Source organism: Geotrypetes seraphini, chromosome 9 (genome assembly GCF_902459505.1).
Source record: "Geotrypetes seraphini chromosome 9, aGeoSer1.1, whole genome shotgun sequence".
NCBI classification, from domain to species: Eukaryota; Metazoa; Chordata; class Amphibia; order Gymnophiona; family Dermophiidae; genus Geotrypetes; species Geotrypetes seraphini.
Window position 1 is genome coordinate 46,149,141 of NC_047092.1, and position 17,623 is coordinate 46,166,763.

The following is a 17,623-nucleotide window of genomic DNA, read 5'->3' on the forward strand; positions in this document are numbered from 1 at the left end:
TGTATCAGGTTAGTCCTTGTCCGATTCTGTCTATATTTTTAACCTATAATATAATGACCTTGTTTATCATCATGTAAATCGCTTAGAAAAATGCTTGAGTACCTGAATAAACTCATGTAAACCGTTCTGAGTTCTCCTGGGAGAACGGTAGAAAAAATTAAATAAATAAATAAATTACCAAATTTTAAATAAACCTGAAACCTGAAAATAATGGGGTCAATATTCAATGCAATTTAAACGGCCAGGAGAGACTGCTGGTATTGCATATACAGTGGCACTTAACCAGATAAAGCTGACAAATATACCGGGCTGGCATCAAAGCCGAAGCCGGCTATTTTGTGGGTTGCTAGGTGTGGAGTCGGCACTTATCTGGTTAAGTGCTAATATGCTGCACTCAACTGGAAATACAGGTCAGCATAAAACAAGGTCCTATCTTATCTGGTTAAGTTCTGAATATCACACTTATTACATTATCCGGCTATGTATAACTGGATATTCAATGCAGGTGTTGGTTCCAAAGGGTGCCATTTACTGCAGGTAACCAACATAGAAACTGCTGTGCAGATAAAGTCAACCATAAAGCAAGCAGGAAAGGAGCTCTCTTATCAGCTAGAAAGTGAATGGAATGTTAAGTTTTTCCCCATCACCCTGGATGGAATGTTACGTTTTTCTTTCCATCAATGTGTTTAATTTTTAAAAGTAGAGGGACAGGTGGAGGGGAAGAGATATAGAAGCGAATGGGCAAGGTGGTTATCACAGAGCTCTTCTCTTAATTTTTTGACAGAAGATTTTATGCTCCTGCTTTGGTTATGGTTGATTCATCAGAGCACCCCCCAGAGGATGTCATATGGCAGTGCATTAATAAAAAGGTGCAGGTGCTAGTTCTGTGGGTGTATGATCGCCCCCCCCCCCCTATCACCTCTAAAATATCTTCACTTCTAAGCTGTCACATGTTTGAGCCTGAACAAAGTGAGGGCAACAGGAAGCAGATCTGATACTGAGGCTGCTTAAGTAACAACGGAGTTGCAACTGATGGCATTAATTCCTCCTACATTGTACAAGTTCTTAGTCCCAGTTTATAAGACCAAGCTGGGACTGTTGTGAACTCAGAGCACCCTGCACTTGTATTTTAGCCCAAAATAAAAACTGCTGAGAGCCACATTAATTTTTTTTCTAAAGAGAAGCCAGAATATTCCAAGCACTGCACTGTCCTTTCCCCTGTAGCATTTACCCTTTAGCACAGGGGTAGGGAACTCCAGTCCTCGAGAGCCGTATTCCAGTCGGGGTTTCAGGATTTCCCCAATGAACATGCATTGAAAGCAGTGCATGCAAATAGATCTCATGCATATTCATTGGGGAAATCCTGAAAACCCGACTGGAATACGGCTCTCGAGGACCGGAGTTCCCTACCCCTGCTTTAGCAGCTCCTTAAATCACTTCAGGACCGTCAAAAGCATCAAGTCACCGGCTAAGGCCCCTCACACACAGCACACTGCGGTGCAAGATGGGAATTTCACCACACCACAAGCTGATCATCGTTCGTCACACCACCACACCTCCCAAAATAAATAGACACGCTTGCCAAAACCACAAGTATTAACTCACATACACAAAGCCTCATACTGAGCATAAAGAAAACATTTTCCGTTGTTGCGCTTTCACTTAGTACCGAGGTAGCTGCATTTTATTCTGTTGGGTTTGAACTGGTGATGCATATTTGTACTTTGTAAAGCAGAGTAGCTGTGCCTTTTATTTCGCAGTTACAATGAGCAGTTTGAGATTGCATGCTAGAGAAAGGCTAGGTATAAATGCACTGAGGAGGAGGATGGAGACGCAGTTACAGCTTATCGTATATACTTGAATATAAATTGACAATATTTTTATTTTATTATTCCTATTGTAAACCGTTTAGCTATTGCTTGATAGATGGCATAACAAATGATAAATAAACCTGGAACCTTTCCCTCCCCCCTCAAAAAAAGAGGAAAAAAGCTTGACTCGAATATAAATCAGGAAGGTTAATATTCAAGTGCAGTGCCTTGCCAATCAGCTAGCAGCTCTGCATGGGCTGGAGTGAAGGAAAGGTCGCTCCTCCTGCAGGTCACTGTTGGACCACCAGGGATTCTAAAAGGTATGCATGCGAGGCGGGATGGAGGTAAAAATTCTTAGAATCGGCTGGGAGAGGAGACAGAATGAAAACTTCCTGTCCCAGCCCACCAGGTCTCACGGTAGGCCGGCAGAGGCCTGCCACAGGTTCGGGGGGGGGGGGGGCGGGTCTGCGCTGACCCAAATATAAACAGAGACCCCCCATTTTGGGGCTATTTTTTTTGGCCCCAAAATCTCTGTTTGTATTTGAGTATATATGCTATATTAAAACTTGTCATGCATGACTATTATAGACACTCACTAGGATTGCTTGCTAAACTGTGCTATGTAAGAGCAGATCATCCTGCAATCTACAGATATCTTCCTAGACAGTAAAACTATCTCCTTACCTTTGCCTCTTGGGGTGGGAGGTATTTCATGAGGTGCTTCACATATAATGCTTCCCGAAGGTTCCAGGGTGGCTAGAACGGTCATCTGAGGGAATTCGCACTGTAGCTCGTCATCCTTTGTTAATGTTATCGATGGACTAAAAGTCAGCGTGATCTAGAATGGAATCAGTTCACTTAAAAAAGTCTTAACACAATTGCCAAGATCAAAGGGGAGGGGAGGGGGGGGGGGGGGGAGATACAGGGCAAGAGAATAAAACTACTTGGCAACTTAAAAAAAAAAAACAACCAAGAAAATTTCTCATAATCACAGCGCTGATCCTTCAGTAAGTGCACCCTAAGGGGGCATCTGCAGAGAAATCAGGGGAGATGCTCCCAAAAATCAGTGATTCGTGGAATGTACAGTTCTACCCATAGTACTGGAGTCTGTAGACCAATGATCTCAAACTCGCGGCCCAGGGACCACATGTGGCCCGCCAGGTACTATTTTGAGGCCCTCAGTATTATAAAAAGATGATTCTTTATGGAAAACTTGTGCCTTCAGTGTCTGACGGTCATGTCCGGCAGTCGCATTCTGGAACACTGCCCGCCTCACTGCTGTAACCTCACGCAAGCGCTTTCCTGCGTCTGTACGAGATTGTCCTCTCCACTCCACCTCACAATCTACTAAGTCTATTCCCTTCATTATCTTGAATATTTCGATCATGTCCCCTCTCAGTCTCCTCTTTTCAAGGGAGAAGAGGCCCAGTTTCTCCAATCTCTCACTGTACGGCAACTCCTCCAGCCCCTTAACCATTTTAGTCGCTCTTCTCTGGACCCTTTGCATGAAACTCCTACTTGAACTACTAAGGTTGTTGAATCGTGTTGGCTGCTATCCACGGTGCACTTATGGATCATTTTGTTTGCCGTGCGTTAACCAGGGGGGGGGGAGGGGAGGAATAGGTGAGCACGCTATTGTAATCCAGTGCTGTACACAATTTATTGACAGCATTGCTGGTCTAAGTCCCCTTTCAAACTGTTTGCATGTTTCAGTGAGAATTAGCTGAAGGAGCTGCAGGATCTGCTCTCTCTCTCTCAAAAGTAATTTAAAAGCATTCCTTTTTAAAGATGCTTTTGATAATTAACTTAATAATCCATAGGCTAAACTATTTTTACTGTATTATATTATACCTTTTATTTGTCTCCCTCTTTGTACTTTTCCCTTTTTGTTCTACTTTTCTATATTGATTTGTATTTCACATCCCCTCTTTCCTTGTGTTATGAGTGTGTTAAGTTAAACTTTAATCCCTAATGTTATTATATATAGTTTTGTATTATATATTGTTTTGTATTTTGTATTGTATTGTTTCCCATAAAATGTAATTTTAAACTGTTCATCGCTTAGAAATATGATTAAGCGATTAATCAAAAAAACCATTAAACTTTGAAAAGAATCTTCACAGACAACTGGTAATCCAAAACAAGAAGAAAAAGCTCACTCCAGGTTCTCTAGGTTTCCAAGAATATACAAATTAAAGTCCAAATCTAGGACACGGTAAAAGAATGGTTGAAAAGAATGTGGGGCTAGATTTATTACAAGGTGCTACTGTGTTAACACATGTTAATGCACATTAGAGCACATTATTTACCAGATGATATTTCATGCATCTGTATTAACAGTATTAATGCATGCCAATGCAACCACAGAAAGATATAGCTTCCACAATCTTTAATGATTACACATCTAGCAAGCTGGCATCTAATCTTCAAGCTTCTAGAGAACAGTAGTGAGAAAACTTGGGCCTCATAATATTTCCACTGGGTTCTGTCCTTCCCCAACCCAGGAAAAAGCATAAACCACCTCCCCCACTTCTACAGAGAATCACATCAAATAACTTTGCGAATGAACACTGATGTTAAGGTAAAACTCTTAGTCATCTAATCTGGGAATATTTACCTTCCTGGGACAAGTTCAATCTTCAGTGCTCCCTAAATATTAGAGAGGAAGAGAGCCATTCACTCTCCCAATAGCATCTGTGGGATTTGTACCCTGACTTCCCTGGTTTTTAGCACACTGGTCTAATCACTAGGCTACAACTTCAAAACTAGGGTTACCAGACGTCCAGGAAAACCTGGATATGCTCTCTTTCTGGAGGACTGTCCGGATGACTGGACAGAGAAAAAACAAAAACAGCTATTTGGCTGGGTTCTTGAAGAAAACAGACCTGTGTGCAACATTTAGTTACTATTAGTGCAGAACCGGGTGTGCATTAGAGAGCTGCACGGGAACGGGGATGAGGGGAATCCCGCGGGACCCGCGGGTTCCCCCCTTCGGGTCACGGGGATCCCGTGGGGACGCCCCCTAGGGTCGCGGGGATCCCGTGGGGACGCCTCCGAGGGTCGCGGAGTTCCTGCGGGGCTGGATGTGCGGCTCTTCTTCTCCCTACCTGCTCCGCTTGCAGCACAGAGCCGAACGGAAGTCTTCCCGACGTCAGCGCTGACGTCGGAGGGCTTAAACAAAGCCCTCCCTCCCTCCGACGTCAGCGCTGACGTCGGGAAGACTTCCGTTCGGCTCTGTGCTGCAGGCAGGGCAGGTAAGGAGAAGGAGAGTAGCCTTGCGGTTCGAGTGGCTACCAAGGGAGGGGGGCGGTCCGCCCTGGTAGCAGCACAGCTGGCCAGGTCCCCTTACTTTTGTGGCACTTCCCCGACCGACTGACAACAGCCCCGGTCCGACAATCCTCCCTGCCCTGTAGCCGCGAATCTAAATTACCTTCTTACAGCAGCTGTAAGAAGGTAATTTAGATTCGCGGTTAAGGGCAGGGAGGTTTGTCGGACCGGGGCTGTTGTCGGTCGGTCGGGGAAGTGCCACAAAAGTAAGGGGACCTGGCCGGCTGTGCTGCACCCGGGGCGGTAGAGAAGGAGGGGGGAGAAGTACGCTGAAAGCACTGAAGACAAAGGGGTGGAGAAGGACGCTGAAAGGCCATGGGGAAGACGGGCAGGGGGGGGGGGGAAGGACTCTGAAAGCACTTGAAGACAGGAGGGAGAAGGACGATGAAAGCACATGGGGAAGACAAAGTGGTGGAGAAGGACGCTGAAAGGCCATGAGAAGGGCAGGGGGGGGAAGGACTCTGAAAGCACTTGTGGAAGACAGAGGGGGGAGAAGGATGCTGAAAGCACATGGGGAAGACGGGGGGGGGGGGGGGGGAGAAGGACGCTGAAAGGCCATGGGGAAGACAGAGAGGGAGAAGGACGCTGAAAGGACATGGGGAAGCAGAGGGGGGAGAAGGACACTGAAAGCACATGTGGAAGACAGAGGGGGGAGAAAGACACTGACAGGACATGGGGAAGATGGGGGGGAGAAGGACGCTGAAAGGAAATGGGGAACAGAGAGTAGGGAGAAGACGCTGGCAGGGAAGAAGACAGATGCCAGACTATGGGGGGAGCGGAGAGAAGAAGATGGGTGCCAGACCAATTTGGAAGGGGGAAGAAAGGGAGAGGCACAGTAACAGAGCAAATGGAAGATGCAGAAGGAAGAGAGACAGTGGATGGAAGGAATTGAATGAGAACATGAGGAAAGCAGAAACCAGGCAACAAAGGTAGGAAAAGAATTCTATTTCTTTTTTTTTTGCTTCAGGATAAAGTAGTATATTAGTTGTGTTGATAAAAATTTATAAACATTAGAGGCTCTGGTAGAAACCCGTTTACAAAGTATGTATTCTTCCCAATTAATATTTTCAAATTAATAAAGTCTTTTTGCTTATTTGTAAATGGGTTTCTACCAGACCCTTTAATTCAGTAGCATAATTAAATAAAATAACTATTTCTGAAGTTTATAGGGACGGGCGGGGACGGAGGGGATTCCTCACGGGGACGGGTGGGGACGGAGGGGATTCCTCGCGGGGACGGGTGGGGACGGAGGGATTCCTCACGGGGACGGGTGGGATTCCTCACGGGGACGGGTGGGACTTTGGCAGGGACGGGTGGGATTTCTGTCCCCGCGCAACTCTCTAGTGTGCATTTGTCTGCAAGTGGCCTTCTAGGATAGCGCACAAGTTCTGTGCAAGTTATTTGTATATAAATTGTTTGCTTCATTGACATGCACAAATCCTGTGGGCAGACTTGCACGGTCTGTGTCCTGTATATGAACACTCAGTAAAGTACAGGCTGGGGAGGGCTGCGATGGCTAGGATGGTTAAGATGGGCTGGAGTGAGCTTTGACAGAGACTCCAGCACACTACCGGGCACGGCTCTGGGTTTCTGGCCCAGAAATATCTAAGAAATAGAACCATTTAAACTAAATGATTAATTTATGGAGCATGTATGGTTGGGCAGACTAGATGGACCATTCAGGTCTTTTACTATGATACTTTTAGTAACTCTCGCGCTAAGCCATCAGTGCTTGGCTTTAATACAGTCTTACTGCAGTGGCCTCACAGGTTACAGTTTTCTGGGGATAGAAGAATCCCCACTGTACCTACATGTAACCTGCCTTGAGTTACTATTAGAAAAGCAAGAATTAAACCAGCAACAACAACTTGTTAAAATCTTTCTTAAATCTGTCAACACTGCAATTCCTATCAATGAGAGCGCACTGGGGAATAAATTCAATTTGGAGGGGGGATTTAATAAGTGGATTTAGTGGCACTATTTGACTAATAAATATTTAAATATATTTGAAATCTAATACCTTTAGGAAAATGATTAAAATAGCCTTAAGAATCAGAAGCTGGCAAAGTATATGAATTATTTGCTACATTATTAGTGTCACTGTCTGGAGGAGCCATAGTATATCATTATTTAATTAGAGAGGATTAGGTGGAGAGAAAGAATAAAGAGTTTGGGCAGATTAACATTTTTCTAAATTATTTCTTTTATGCCCACTCAAAAAATTGTAACACTATTACAGATCTCATAATAGAGAATGACACGGGGACAGATTTTTTTCCCCGTTCCCGTGGAAACTCATTTTTCCATCCCGGTAAGTTCTTTTCCTGCCCCATTCCTGCTAGCTCTGTCCTCATCTGCACAAGCCTCAAACACTTTAAAATCCTAAGTAGCAACATTCTAGAGCTCAGATTTTGATGTCATAATGCCTCATTCCACCAATGCCTAAGCTCTGTCCTCATCTGCACAAGTCTCAAACACTTTAAAATCATAAGTGTTTGAGGCTCGTGCGCTTAAGGCAGAGCTTACAAGAATGGGGCAGGGACAGCGACAAAACTCATGGAATGGGGAAATTGAGTTCATGTGGGGATGGGGACCACTCTGAATCGACTCCCCCCCAGTCATTAGCAGCGGTATAGAAGCTTTCAATAATCAATAAATGGACAAATACTAATTTTGCTTGAATAATCAGTTCATTATCGGAAACCTTATCTGCACAAGGAAGCCCCTAGTAGTAATCCCTGAAGGCCAAGCAACTGTATTGTGTCAAGAAAATTAAAGATGATCAATCTAAACGTAGGTTTGCAGGATCCGTCTCAATTCTCCATTGTGCATCTTATCAAGGCAAGTTTGAACATCTGTTTCCTTACCTTTCCAATCGCGGTGTGCTTCCTGCTCATGCTTTCAGGGCTGGCACTGACAACTGCCATGCATGTACCCTCTGGACTCCACAACCAGTGGTTTTCCTCCTCAGCTCTTTCACAGTCCACCCGTCTTGTACACCTGCAAGGAGGATTTAGGGGCAGTACAGTTAACCTTAAATCCAGGTCATGTACACTGTATGGAGAGAACGTAATGGCTATGTTTAAAATGTCCAAGTCAGTTCTGTTGCTCCTTGTGTCAGCTAGGGCTAGAGGATACTACAAAGGCAGCAATCACAGCCCCTCTGGGGTAGAGGAAGGAGAATTCTCTCATTCTGCAATGGTAACACCCAGAAGTTACATTTAGGCCCCATATTTCAGAAAAGAAATAAAAACCCTGCTATTAAAGAAATCCATCATAACAAACTAACACCATAGGAAGCTCTTCAGTCCCCCAAAGTAACCCGTTCAACTCTGTTAACTCTTCTGGAAATAGCCAGAAAACCTCTTATGTAATCTGCCTTGAACCACAAGGTAATGGTGGAATAAAAGTCACTAATGTAATGTAATATTTAGGGCCCAGAGTTATGAGAGAATCTGGTGCGTGGCAGGTGGCTGAGAAAGCACAGTTACTTACCGTAACAGGTGTTATCCAGGGACAGCAGGCAGATATTCTTAACGCATGGGTGACGTCACCGACGGAGCCCCGGTACGGACACTTTTTACTAGAAAGTTCTAGTTGGCCGCACCGCGCATGCGCGAGTGCCTTCCCGCCCGACGGAGGAGTGCGTGGTCCCCAGTTAAGATAAGCCAGCTAAGAAGCCAACCCGGGGAGGAGGGTGGGTCGTAAGAATATCTGCCTGCTGTCTCTGGATAGCACCTGTTACGGTAAGTAACTGTGCTTTATCCCAGAACAAGCAGGCAGCATATTCTTTTGGGTTAACCTCCAAGCTAACAGAGAGGGAGGAGGGATGGTTGGCCATTAGGAAAATAAATTGTGTAACACAGATTGGCCGAAGTGCCCATCCCGTCTGGAGAAGGTATCCAGACAGTAGTGAGTAGTGAATGTGTGAACTGAGGACCAAGTGGCAGCCTTGCAGATTTCCTCGATGGGCGTGGAACGGAGGAAAGCCACAGAAGCAGCCATAGCTCTGACCCTGTGGGCCGTAACAGCACCTTCCAGTGAAAGACCGGCCCGAGCATAACAGAACGCAATGCAGGCAGCAAGCCAGTTGGAAAGCGTCCGTTTGGAGACAGGATGACCTAGACGGTTAGGGTCGAAGGACAAAAAGCTGAGGAGACGAGCGGTGAGCCCTGGTACGGTCAAGGTAATAAGCAAGGGCACGCTTACAGTCCAGCGTGTGCAGTGCCTGTTCCCCAGGATGAGAATGGGGTTTTGGGAAAAAGACAGGTAACACAATGGACTGGTTAAGGTGAAAGTCCGAGACCACCTTGGGGAGGAATTTCGGATGGGTACGCAGAACCACCTTGTCATGGTGAAAAACAGTGAAAGGTGGGTCGGCAACCAGTGCATGCAACTCACTAACCCTCCTGGCAGAGGTGATGGCAATGAGAAAAAGCACCTTCCATGTAAGAAATTTGAGGGAGGTTGTGGCAAGAGGCTCAAACGGAGGTTTCATGAGGGCTGATAGAACCACATTCAGGTCCCAGACGACTGGAGGAGGCTTCAGAGGTGGTTTGACATTGAAGAGGCCTCTCATGAACCGGGAAACCAGTGGATGAGCCGTGAGAGGTTTTCCAAGGATAGGCTCATGAAACGCAGTGATGGCACTGAGGTGAACTCTGATTGAGGTGGACTTGAGGCCAGCATCGGATAGAGAGAGCAAATAGTCCAGAACAGTTTCCACCGCCAATGAGGTGGGATCGTGGTGATGCAGTAGACACCAAGAGGAGAACCGGGTCCACTTCTGATGGTAACACTGGAAGGTGGCCGGTCTCCTGGAGGCATCCAAAATACGACGGACAGGCTGCGACAGATTTTCTGGAGAGGTCAGCCCGAGAGAAACCAAGCTGTCAGGTGGAGCGAAGACAGATTGGGATGCAGTAGAGACTGATGCTGCTGTGTAAGAAGAGTAGGAAACACAGGAAGAGGAATGGGTTCCCTGGCGCTGAGCTGGAGAAGGAGGGAAAACCAGTGTTGACGAGGCCACCGAGGGGCGATGAGAATCATGGTTGTTCTGTCCCTGCGTAGTTTGAATAATGTCCGCAACATCAGAGGCAGTGGAGGAAAGGCATAGAGGAACCGATCCGTCCAGTCGAGCAGGAATGCATCCAGGGCCAGACGATGAGGAGAGAAGAGTCTGGAACAGAACTGGGGCAGCTGATGGTTGTGAGGAGCTGCAAAGAGGTCCACCTGAGGAGTGCCCCACTGAGCAAAAATGGAGCGGAGTGTGGGGGGATCCAGGGTCCACTCGTGAGGTTGAAGGATGCGGCTGAGATTGTCGGCCAGGGAGTTCTGTTCGCCCTGGATATAGACCGCCTTGAGGAAGAGACTGCGGGCCGTGGCCCAGGTCCAGATGCCCTCCTGACAGAGGAGGGGAGATCCGGTGCCGCCTTGCTTGTTTATGTAGTACATGGCGACTTGGTTGTCTGTGCACAGGAGAAGAACCTGAAGGTAGAGAAGGTGCTGGAAGGCCTTGAGGGCATAGAACATGGCCCGGAGTTCCAGGAAATTGATGTGATGTTGACGCTCCTGAGGGGTCCAGAGTCCCTGAGTGCGAAGTTCTCCCAGGTGAGCTCCCCATGCATAGGGGGAGGCATCTGTAGTAATGATCATGGAGTGAGGGGGTAGATGAAAAAGTAGACCCCTGGAAAGATTGGAGGAGTTCAACTACCATTGAAGAGATTGCTGAAGAGACGATGTCACAGAGATGGGATGAGAAAGAGGATCCGTGGTCTGCGACCATTGGTTGGCTAGAATCCATTGAGGTGTCCTGAGGTGGAGTCGCGCCAGAGGAAGCACATGGACCGTCGAGGCCATGTGGCCCAGGAGGACCATCATCTGCCGAGCTGGAATGGAGTGACGGAGGAGCACCTGACGGCAGAGGTGGAGCAGGGTCCGTTGGCGGTCGGAGGGGAGAAACGCCCTCATGAGAGTGGTGTCGAGAACGGCTCCAATGAACTGAAGTTGCTGTGTGGGAAGCAGATGCAACTTGGGGTAATTGATCTCGAACCCCAGGAGATGGAGGAAGGAGATGGTGTGCTGAGTGGCTTGAAGCACAAGTGGAGACGTAGGTGCTTTCACCAACCAATCGTCCAAGTAGGGAAACACCTGGAGGTTGTGGGACCTGAGAAAGGCTGCTACCACAATAAGGCACTTGGTGAATACCCTGGGCGATGATGTGAGGCCAAAGGGTAGCACTTTGTACTGATAGTGGCGGTGCTGTATCTGAAATCGGAGGTAGCGACGTGAATTCAGATGGATTGGAATGTGAGTGTAGGCCTCTTTGAGGTCCAGGGAACATAGCCAGTCGTGTTGAGAGAGAAAAGGATAAAGCGTGGCCAGGGAGAACATTCTGAACTTTTCCTTGACCAGACACTTGTTGAGGTCCCGGAGATCGAGGATGGGACGGAGGTCTCCTGTCTTCTTGGGAACCAGGAAGTAGCGGGAGTAGAATCCCTGACCTCTTTGGTCTGTGGGAACCTCTTCGATGGCATTGTGAAGGAGGAGGGATTGGACCTCCCTTAGGAGGAGAAGGGACTGGGAGGAGTGAGACGCAGACTTTATTGGAGGATTGTCTGGGGGAAGAGTCTGGAAGTTGAGAGAGTAGCCGTGGCGAATGATGTTGAGGACCCACAGGTCTGATGTGATGACCTCCCAACGGTTGAGGAAGAGTTGGAGGCGTCCTCCGATTGGTTGAGGGAGAGGTAATGATGGTGGGAGACTGGCTATGCCCTGGAGAAAGGAGTCAAAAGGGCTGAGATGGTTTTGACGGAGGAAGAGGCTTGGCAGGTTGGTGAGATTGAGAGTGAGCCTGAGTGTGTTGTTGCTGACGAGGTCTGCGAGGCTGCTGCTGAGGCGGGTTGAGAGGTCTGGCCGAGAACCTGCGCTGGTAAGAGGACTGTGGTCTGTAAGGACGAGCAGGTGGAGCCTTCTTTTTAGGTTTCACCAGAGTGTCCCATCTGGTTTCATGGGCTGAGAGCTTCTGGGTGGTTGAATCCAGGGACTCCCCAAACAGTTCATCCCCAAGACAGGGTGTGTTAGCTAGGCGGTCTTGGTGGTTGATGTCAAGATCAGATACCCTCAACCAGGCCAGACGTCGCCTGGCAACAGCTATGGCAGATGCTCGGGAGGTCAGCTCAAATGAATCATAAATAGAGCGCACCATGAATTTCCGCAGTTGAAGGAGGCTGGAAATTTGTTGTTGAAAGAGTGGAATTTTGCGTTCAGGGATGTATTTCTGTAGGGCGGATAGTTGTTGTACAAGATGCTTCATATAAAATGAGAAGTGAAATGTGTAATTATTCGCCCTATTGGCCAGCATCGCATTTTGATAAAGGCGTTTGCCAAACTTATCCATCAAACTTTGCCCTCTCTGCCAGGAGGGGTGGAGGCATAAACACTGGAGCCCTGAGTTTTCTTTAATGTGGACTCAACTAGGAGAGACTCATGGGGCAATTGAGGTTTGTCAAAACCTGGAATTGGGATGACCCTGTATAGGCTATCTAGTTTACGAGGGGCTCCGGGGACAGTGAGTGGATTCTCCCAATTTTTATAAAAAGTTTCCCGCAGTATGTCATGGATGGGTAACTTGAGAAATTCTTTGGGAGGTTGTTCAAAATCTAAGGCATCCAGAAAGGCCTGGGATTTTTTTAGAGTCGGACTCTAAAGGAATGGAAAGAGCCGCCGACATCTCCCTGAGGAACTTAGTGAAAGAGGATTGCTCAGGCTTAGAAGTGGTATCGGGCACTGAGGGTTCCTCGTCTGTTGACGATGCGTCCTCCTCGGTACCGGGTGGGGATTCTTCCCATAAGTCCGGGTCTCTGATATCAGTGTGCGCACGCCGAGATATCGGGGTGGAAGGCTCGGTGTGGCGGGTCTTAGAAAGAGACTTGCCAGAGCGCATTGAGACGGTACCGGGAGAGGAAGACCGGTGCTGATCCCGGTCCCGGGAAGAGCGGTGCCGTTCTCGGTCCCGGGGAGATCGGTGCCCTTCCTGGTCCCGAGGAGGATCGGCCTCAGAGCGGGTCTGTACTACAGGATGAGAACGGAGTGGTTCAGCCGAGAGGACTGGCATGGAAGTGTTGAGTGGCACCGAGGGGGTGGACACCGGTGGGATGGTGCGAGGCTCGGGCCGGTCTGGTACCGAAAGGAGTGGTGCCAAAAGGGTCGGTAACAGGTGCTGGAGTTGGTGCTGCAGCTGTTCCTGCAATTTGTCTTGGAGTATGGCCGCGATGCGGTCATCCAGGGGTGGCACCGGTACCGCTTTTTTCTTTTTCGGTTCCATAGGTGCTGCTCCACGCCCCGGCGATGAGGAGGCCGATGACGAGGCACTCACCGAGATCGGGGCAGAGCGTTTGCGGGGTCGGCGTGAGGCTGGGAGGACCGGCGTCGCCACTGTGGCAGGTGGGCGCTCAAGGGAGGTGGAAGGCTTCTTAGCCGGCTTACCTGGTGCCAGCGACCCCGAGGAAGGATCGGGCGTCGAAGTAGTCGGTGCCGTCTTTTGCGGTACCGTCGACGTCGCGGCAGGTTCCATAGCAGATCCGGTACCGAAAAGGATGTTCTGCTGGATCTGCCGATTCTTTAAAGTGCGTTTCTTAAGAGAGGCACAGCGGGTGCAGGTGTCAGCCCGATGCTCTGGACCCAAACACTGTAGGCACCAATTGTGTGGGTCAGTGAGGGAGATCGGGCGTGCACACCGCTGGCACTTCTTAAAGCCCGGCTGCGGGGGCATGAAGGGAAACACGGCCTCCACAAAATCAAAACCGGAGGCCTGTATTGTGACAACAGGCCCCGCTGGGGTCGGTTTCAAAAAATAGAGAAAATCGAGAGATTTTTTTTATTTTTTTTTTTTTGAATCGAAGAAAAAAGAGAACCCGAAGTGGGAAAAAGAGAAAAAACGAGAAAAAAACGCGAGCGGGAAGGCAAAAAGGATGTTTTCAACGGCTGTTGAAACCACATGCGACTTCTTCACTCCGCGGAAACGAAGAAACTGGGGACCACACACTCCTCCGTCGGGCAGGAAGGCACTCGCGCATGCGCGGTGCGGCCAACTAGAACTTTCTAGTAAAAAAGTCGGTGACGTCACCCATGTGTTAAGAATATGCTGCCTGCTTGTCCTGGGATAACAGTAGTTATAATGATGGGACTAAAGAAAATTGGGAGAAGGACATGAGATGGAAAAACTCCAGAGATATTTATGAGTTACAGCTCATGGGACCAGATTCCATCTCTCAGCCCTGGTTTCAACTGAGTTGGAAGTCCAAAGATACAGGAGGATACTGCTAGATTTTAGAATGAAAGCACTAAGTCAATTAGAGCTAGATGCACTAAACTTTCCGATCATCGCTAAACCTGTTTGACTGGTTTAGCAAAGACCATAGGAGGGGCTTTAGGCACCTGGGCCAATCAGGGCCTTAGGCCTCCTTCTCAGTGCTTTCTGGAATACAGTGGGAGAGGAACTAAGACCCTGATTGACCTGGATACCTAAGGCCCCTCCCATAGGAGGGGCTTAAGGTATCTGAACCAATCGGAATCTTAGGCCTCACTCACTACATCCCAGGATTTCTACGATGATGCCTTTGACAAAGTATGGAGGGGAGGGTGTCCTTGAGCTGGGGAAGTTCTGACCTGACTCCCCCAACCCACCAAGGCCTTATTTTAGGGACTTTAGTGGGGTGGTGGGAGGGGTCAGAAGGGAGGCCTTTGTGTTGGGGGCCCTCCAGATGCGAGCCCAGATGCACTAAAAACATCATGTTGCTGAGGCAAGAGGGAGTGGGCATCCTTCCTGCCAATTTTTTTTAAAGTATGGGGGTTAGGAGGGGGGTCCTGGTATGGGGGCGAGTTCCTCAGGGGCTACCCAATGGCAGGAGGGAGTGGGCATCCCTCCTGCCACTCTGTATTTAAAGGTGGGGATTCCAGGTGGCCAAGGCAGGAGGGAGTTTGCATTCCTCCTGCCTCTCTCTTTTTTCGAGGGATATCATTTGGGGTGGGGGTGGGGGGGAAATGGCTATCAATGCACATCTGTACCATTAAAAAAAAAAAAGTCTTCCTGCCCTGAACAGCTGAATGGCAGGAGGCTGCTTCAGGGCTTCCCCTGTTGGCTCTGCGCATGTGTGAGAGTCGCTTTCTGAACAATCAATTGGATGGGATTAAGGTTAACCTCCCCAAAACTCATTTGCATGCAAACTTGCTGGAACATCGATTGCTGTTTTAAAATCAGCCCCCCTCAAAAAATAAAAATAAAAAATCATTCCACAGCGACCCACATGGTCTTGACTATTTTTAGTACACCCAGGCCTTAGTTCATTCATCTCACAAAAGAGAAGGGATAACAAATATGTGAGCATGTATTAAGGATGGTCTGTCAATACTCAATACTTTTAAGTGTACACTCTTGAAAATTTTCTGTGTGCCCGTCTTCAATAAAAAAGTGAGGCAAAAAAAAAAAAAATCCCCTTCTGTTTTCTCAACAACCGCTTTGGATTTCAGTGAGAAATTTTATGTTTTAGTCATTTTACTTTAACATTTAATTATCTTAAGCTATGTCGATTTTCCAGACATTTTAGCTTTACTACCTACTGATTTTTGCGTGCTAAAAATATTTGAACTATAAAGGTAAAATAATGTCATTCAAATGATATACATTAGCAATATGTCAGAATTTGGCTGATACAATCAATGCTCAAAGGGCTACATTCACTAAATTCACTTTTCCGATCCAATCCGATCCGTGGCCAAGTCTTGCTGGGCGACTGATTCACTAAAGGGTCCTCATGCAAATTAGGTGATCAGAAGCACGCCCCAACAGTGACCCCAAGATCACTGCTGAGCGATCCAGACGCATGCGCAGACCATCCTCTTTGCCTGTAGATGTGGTCCGCGCCTGCGCCTGCTCATTTTACCTAACTTTCTGGTACTTGTGGTATAGCAATCCAGTGGATGAAGACAATATTGATGTGCTGGTGCTTTTGCCTATGATCGGATACGCTGCAGGGAAGGGCGGGAAGTGAAGGTTGCCGGTTACTCCCGAGCCCGTGATTTTAACCCGCGGGTTTAAAGCGGGGCTGCACTACGGGGTGTTCTGTTCCAGTCTGGAACAGAACACGCCGTAGTGCAGCCCTGCTTTAGACCTGCAGTTTAAAACCACGAGCTCGCACTGTAGGGAAGGGCGGCAGAGAGCAGAAGAGTCAGCAGGGACAGGGCAGCAGAAAGCAGCCTCTGGGATTCATTGTGTTGCAGACAGCCTTTAAATGAACTCAAATCAAGAGCCATCTAACCCGGGTCAAGCTGATATACCACCGAGTCAGCCCAGCTTCTATAAGTTTCAAGTTTCAAGTTTATTTAAGTCTTGATGGATCACCTATTACAAATATTCTAAGCGATGTACATGTTATAATAAAACAACTTTAAACTTATTAATACAAAAATAACTAACATGAAAAGAAGGAAAGGGGGTGTAGTTACAATAAGGGAATGAGAAAAAGGAAAAAACAAAAGGTAGGGTAAAAATTACAGAGCACTTTTGGAATATCAATTAAAACAAAATAATTAATTTAGAATTATTAAAGGTCATAGGCATCCTTAAACAAATAAGATTTTAATAGTTTTTTAAAGGTTAAAATATCTTGTTCTATTCTAATGTATTGGGGAAGAGAGTTCCACCATTTTGGACCTGCAACGGTAAAGATGTCCGCTCTTCTCGTTCCAATAACTTTTAAAGAAGGGACTGATAATAAGTTTAACTCAGATGAGCGTAAAGATCTTTGGGGATTGTATGGGATCAATGATTTTGATATGAATAGTGGTTCACTAGATTTGAGGGTCTTAAAAATTAAGAACAAATAGGACACCCGGCAAAAACCACAAACTCTTCCCCAACCCAAGGTCTTGTATTAGGTAGCTCGGCAGAAGCCATTTGTCCTGAGGCTAGCTCGAGCCAAACCCAGGTGGGCTATGGAGACTGCGGTGGTGCCCACGGACAGCATCTTTTCCGGGCCAAAAAGTCCCCCTTTTGGCAGAACGAAAGAGAGAAACTGGACCGCTTAGAGCCCAAAGTACTAAACTGCCCGACGGAAACAAGTTTAGATTGTGAAGAAGTGGACATGGAATAAATTTTTAGAAACTGGAAAAGACAGGGCAGGAGAGTCGGCAGGGATGCTTCAGTTTGGATTGGCCAGCCCCATCAGTGTTCCCCCTTCTCTTTAGTGAATCGAGGGCTTCCCTACATTGCATGCCATTTCCCCTCATTTGCAGGTGCAGATCAGATCGGGTGTGGATCGGTTCGGGCAGGAGGTTAGTGAACTGGGTCGGAGAAGGCTTGCAAACTGGTCAGGACATGATAGGTGAGCTTAGTGAATTTGGGCCAAAGTGTCCACTCTCAGTTTTAACACAGGTCTTCAGTCACTTTGGGAAGTCTTGTTGATTGGTCACTCCGGCAGGCTGCC

At 47.5% G+C, this 17,623-nt stretch overlaps 1 protein-coding gene across 3 annotated transcripts in view; it reads right to left on the reverse strand.

Moving 5' to 3' along the window:
• Positions 1–17,623, reverse strand: part of PLXNB2 (plexin B2) — a 621,264-nt gene that overhangs the window by 139,193 nt on the left and 464,448 nt on the right. For all 3 annotated transcript variants that reach the window (XM_033959733.1, XM_033959732.1, XM_033959731.1), the window contains 2 exons: positions 8,006–8,138; positions 2,496–2,649 (listed from right to left, as the gene is read on the reverse strand). In XM_033959733.1, coding sequence (XP_033815624.1) covers positions 2,496–2,649; positions 8,006–8,138 — 287 coding nt within the window. The remainder of the gene's footprint in view (positions 1–2,495; positions 2,650–8,005; positions 8,139–17,623) is intronic.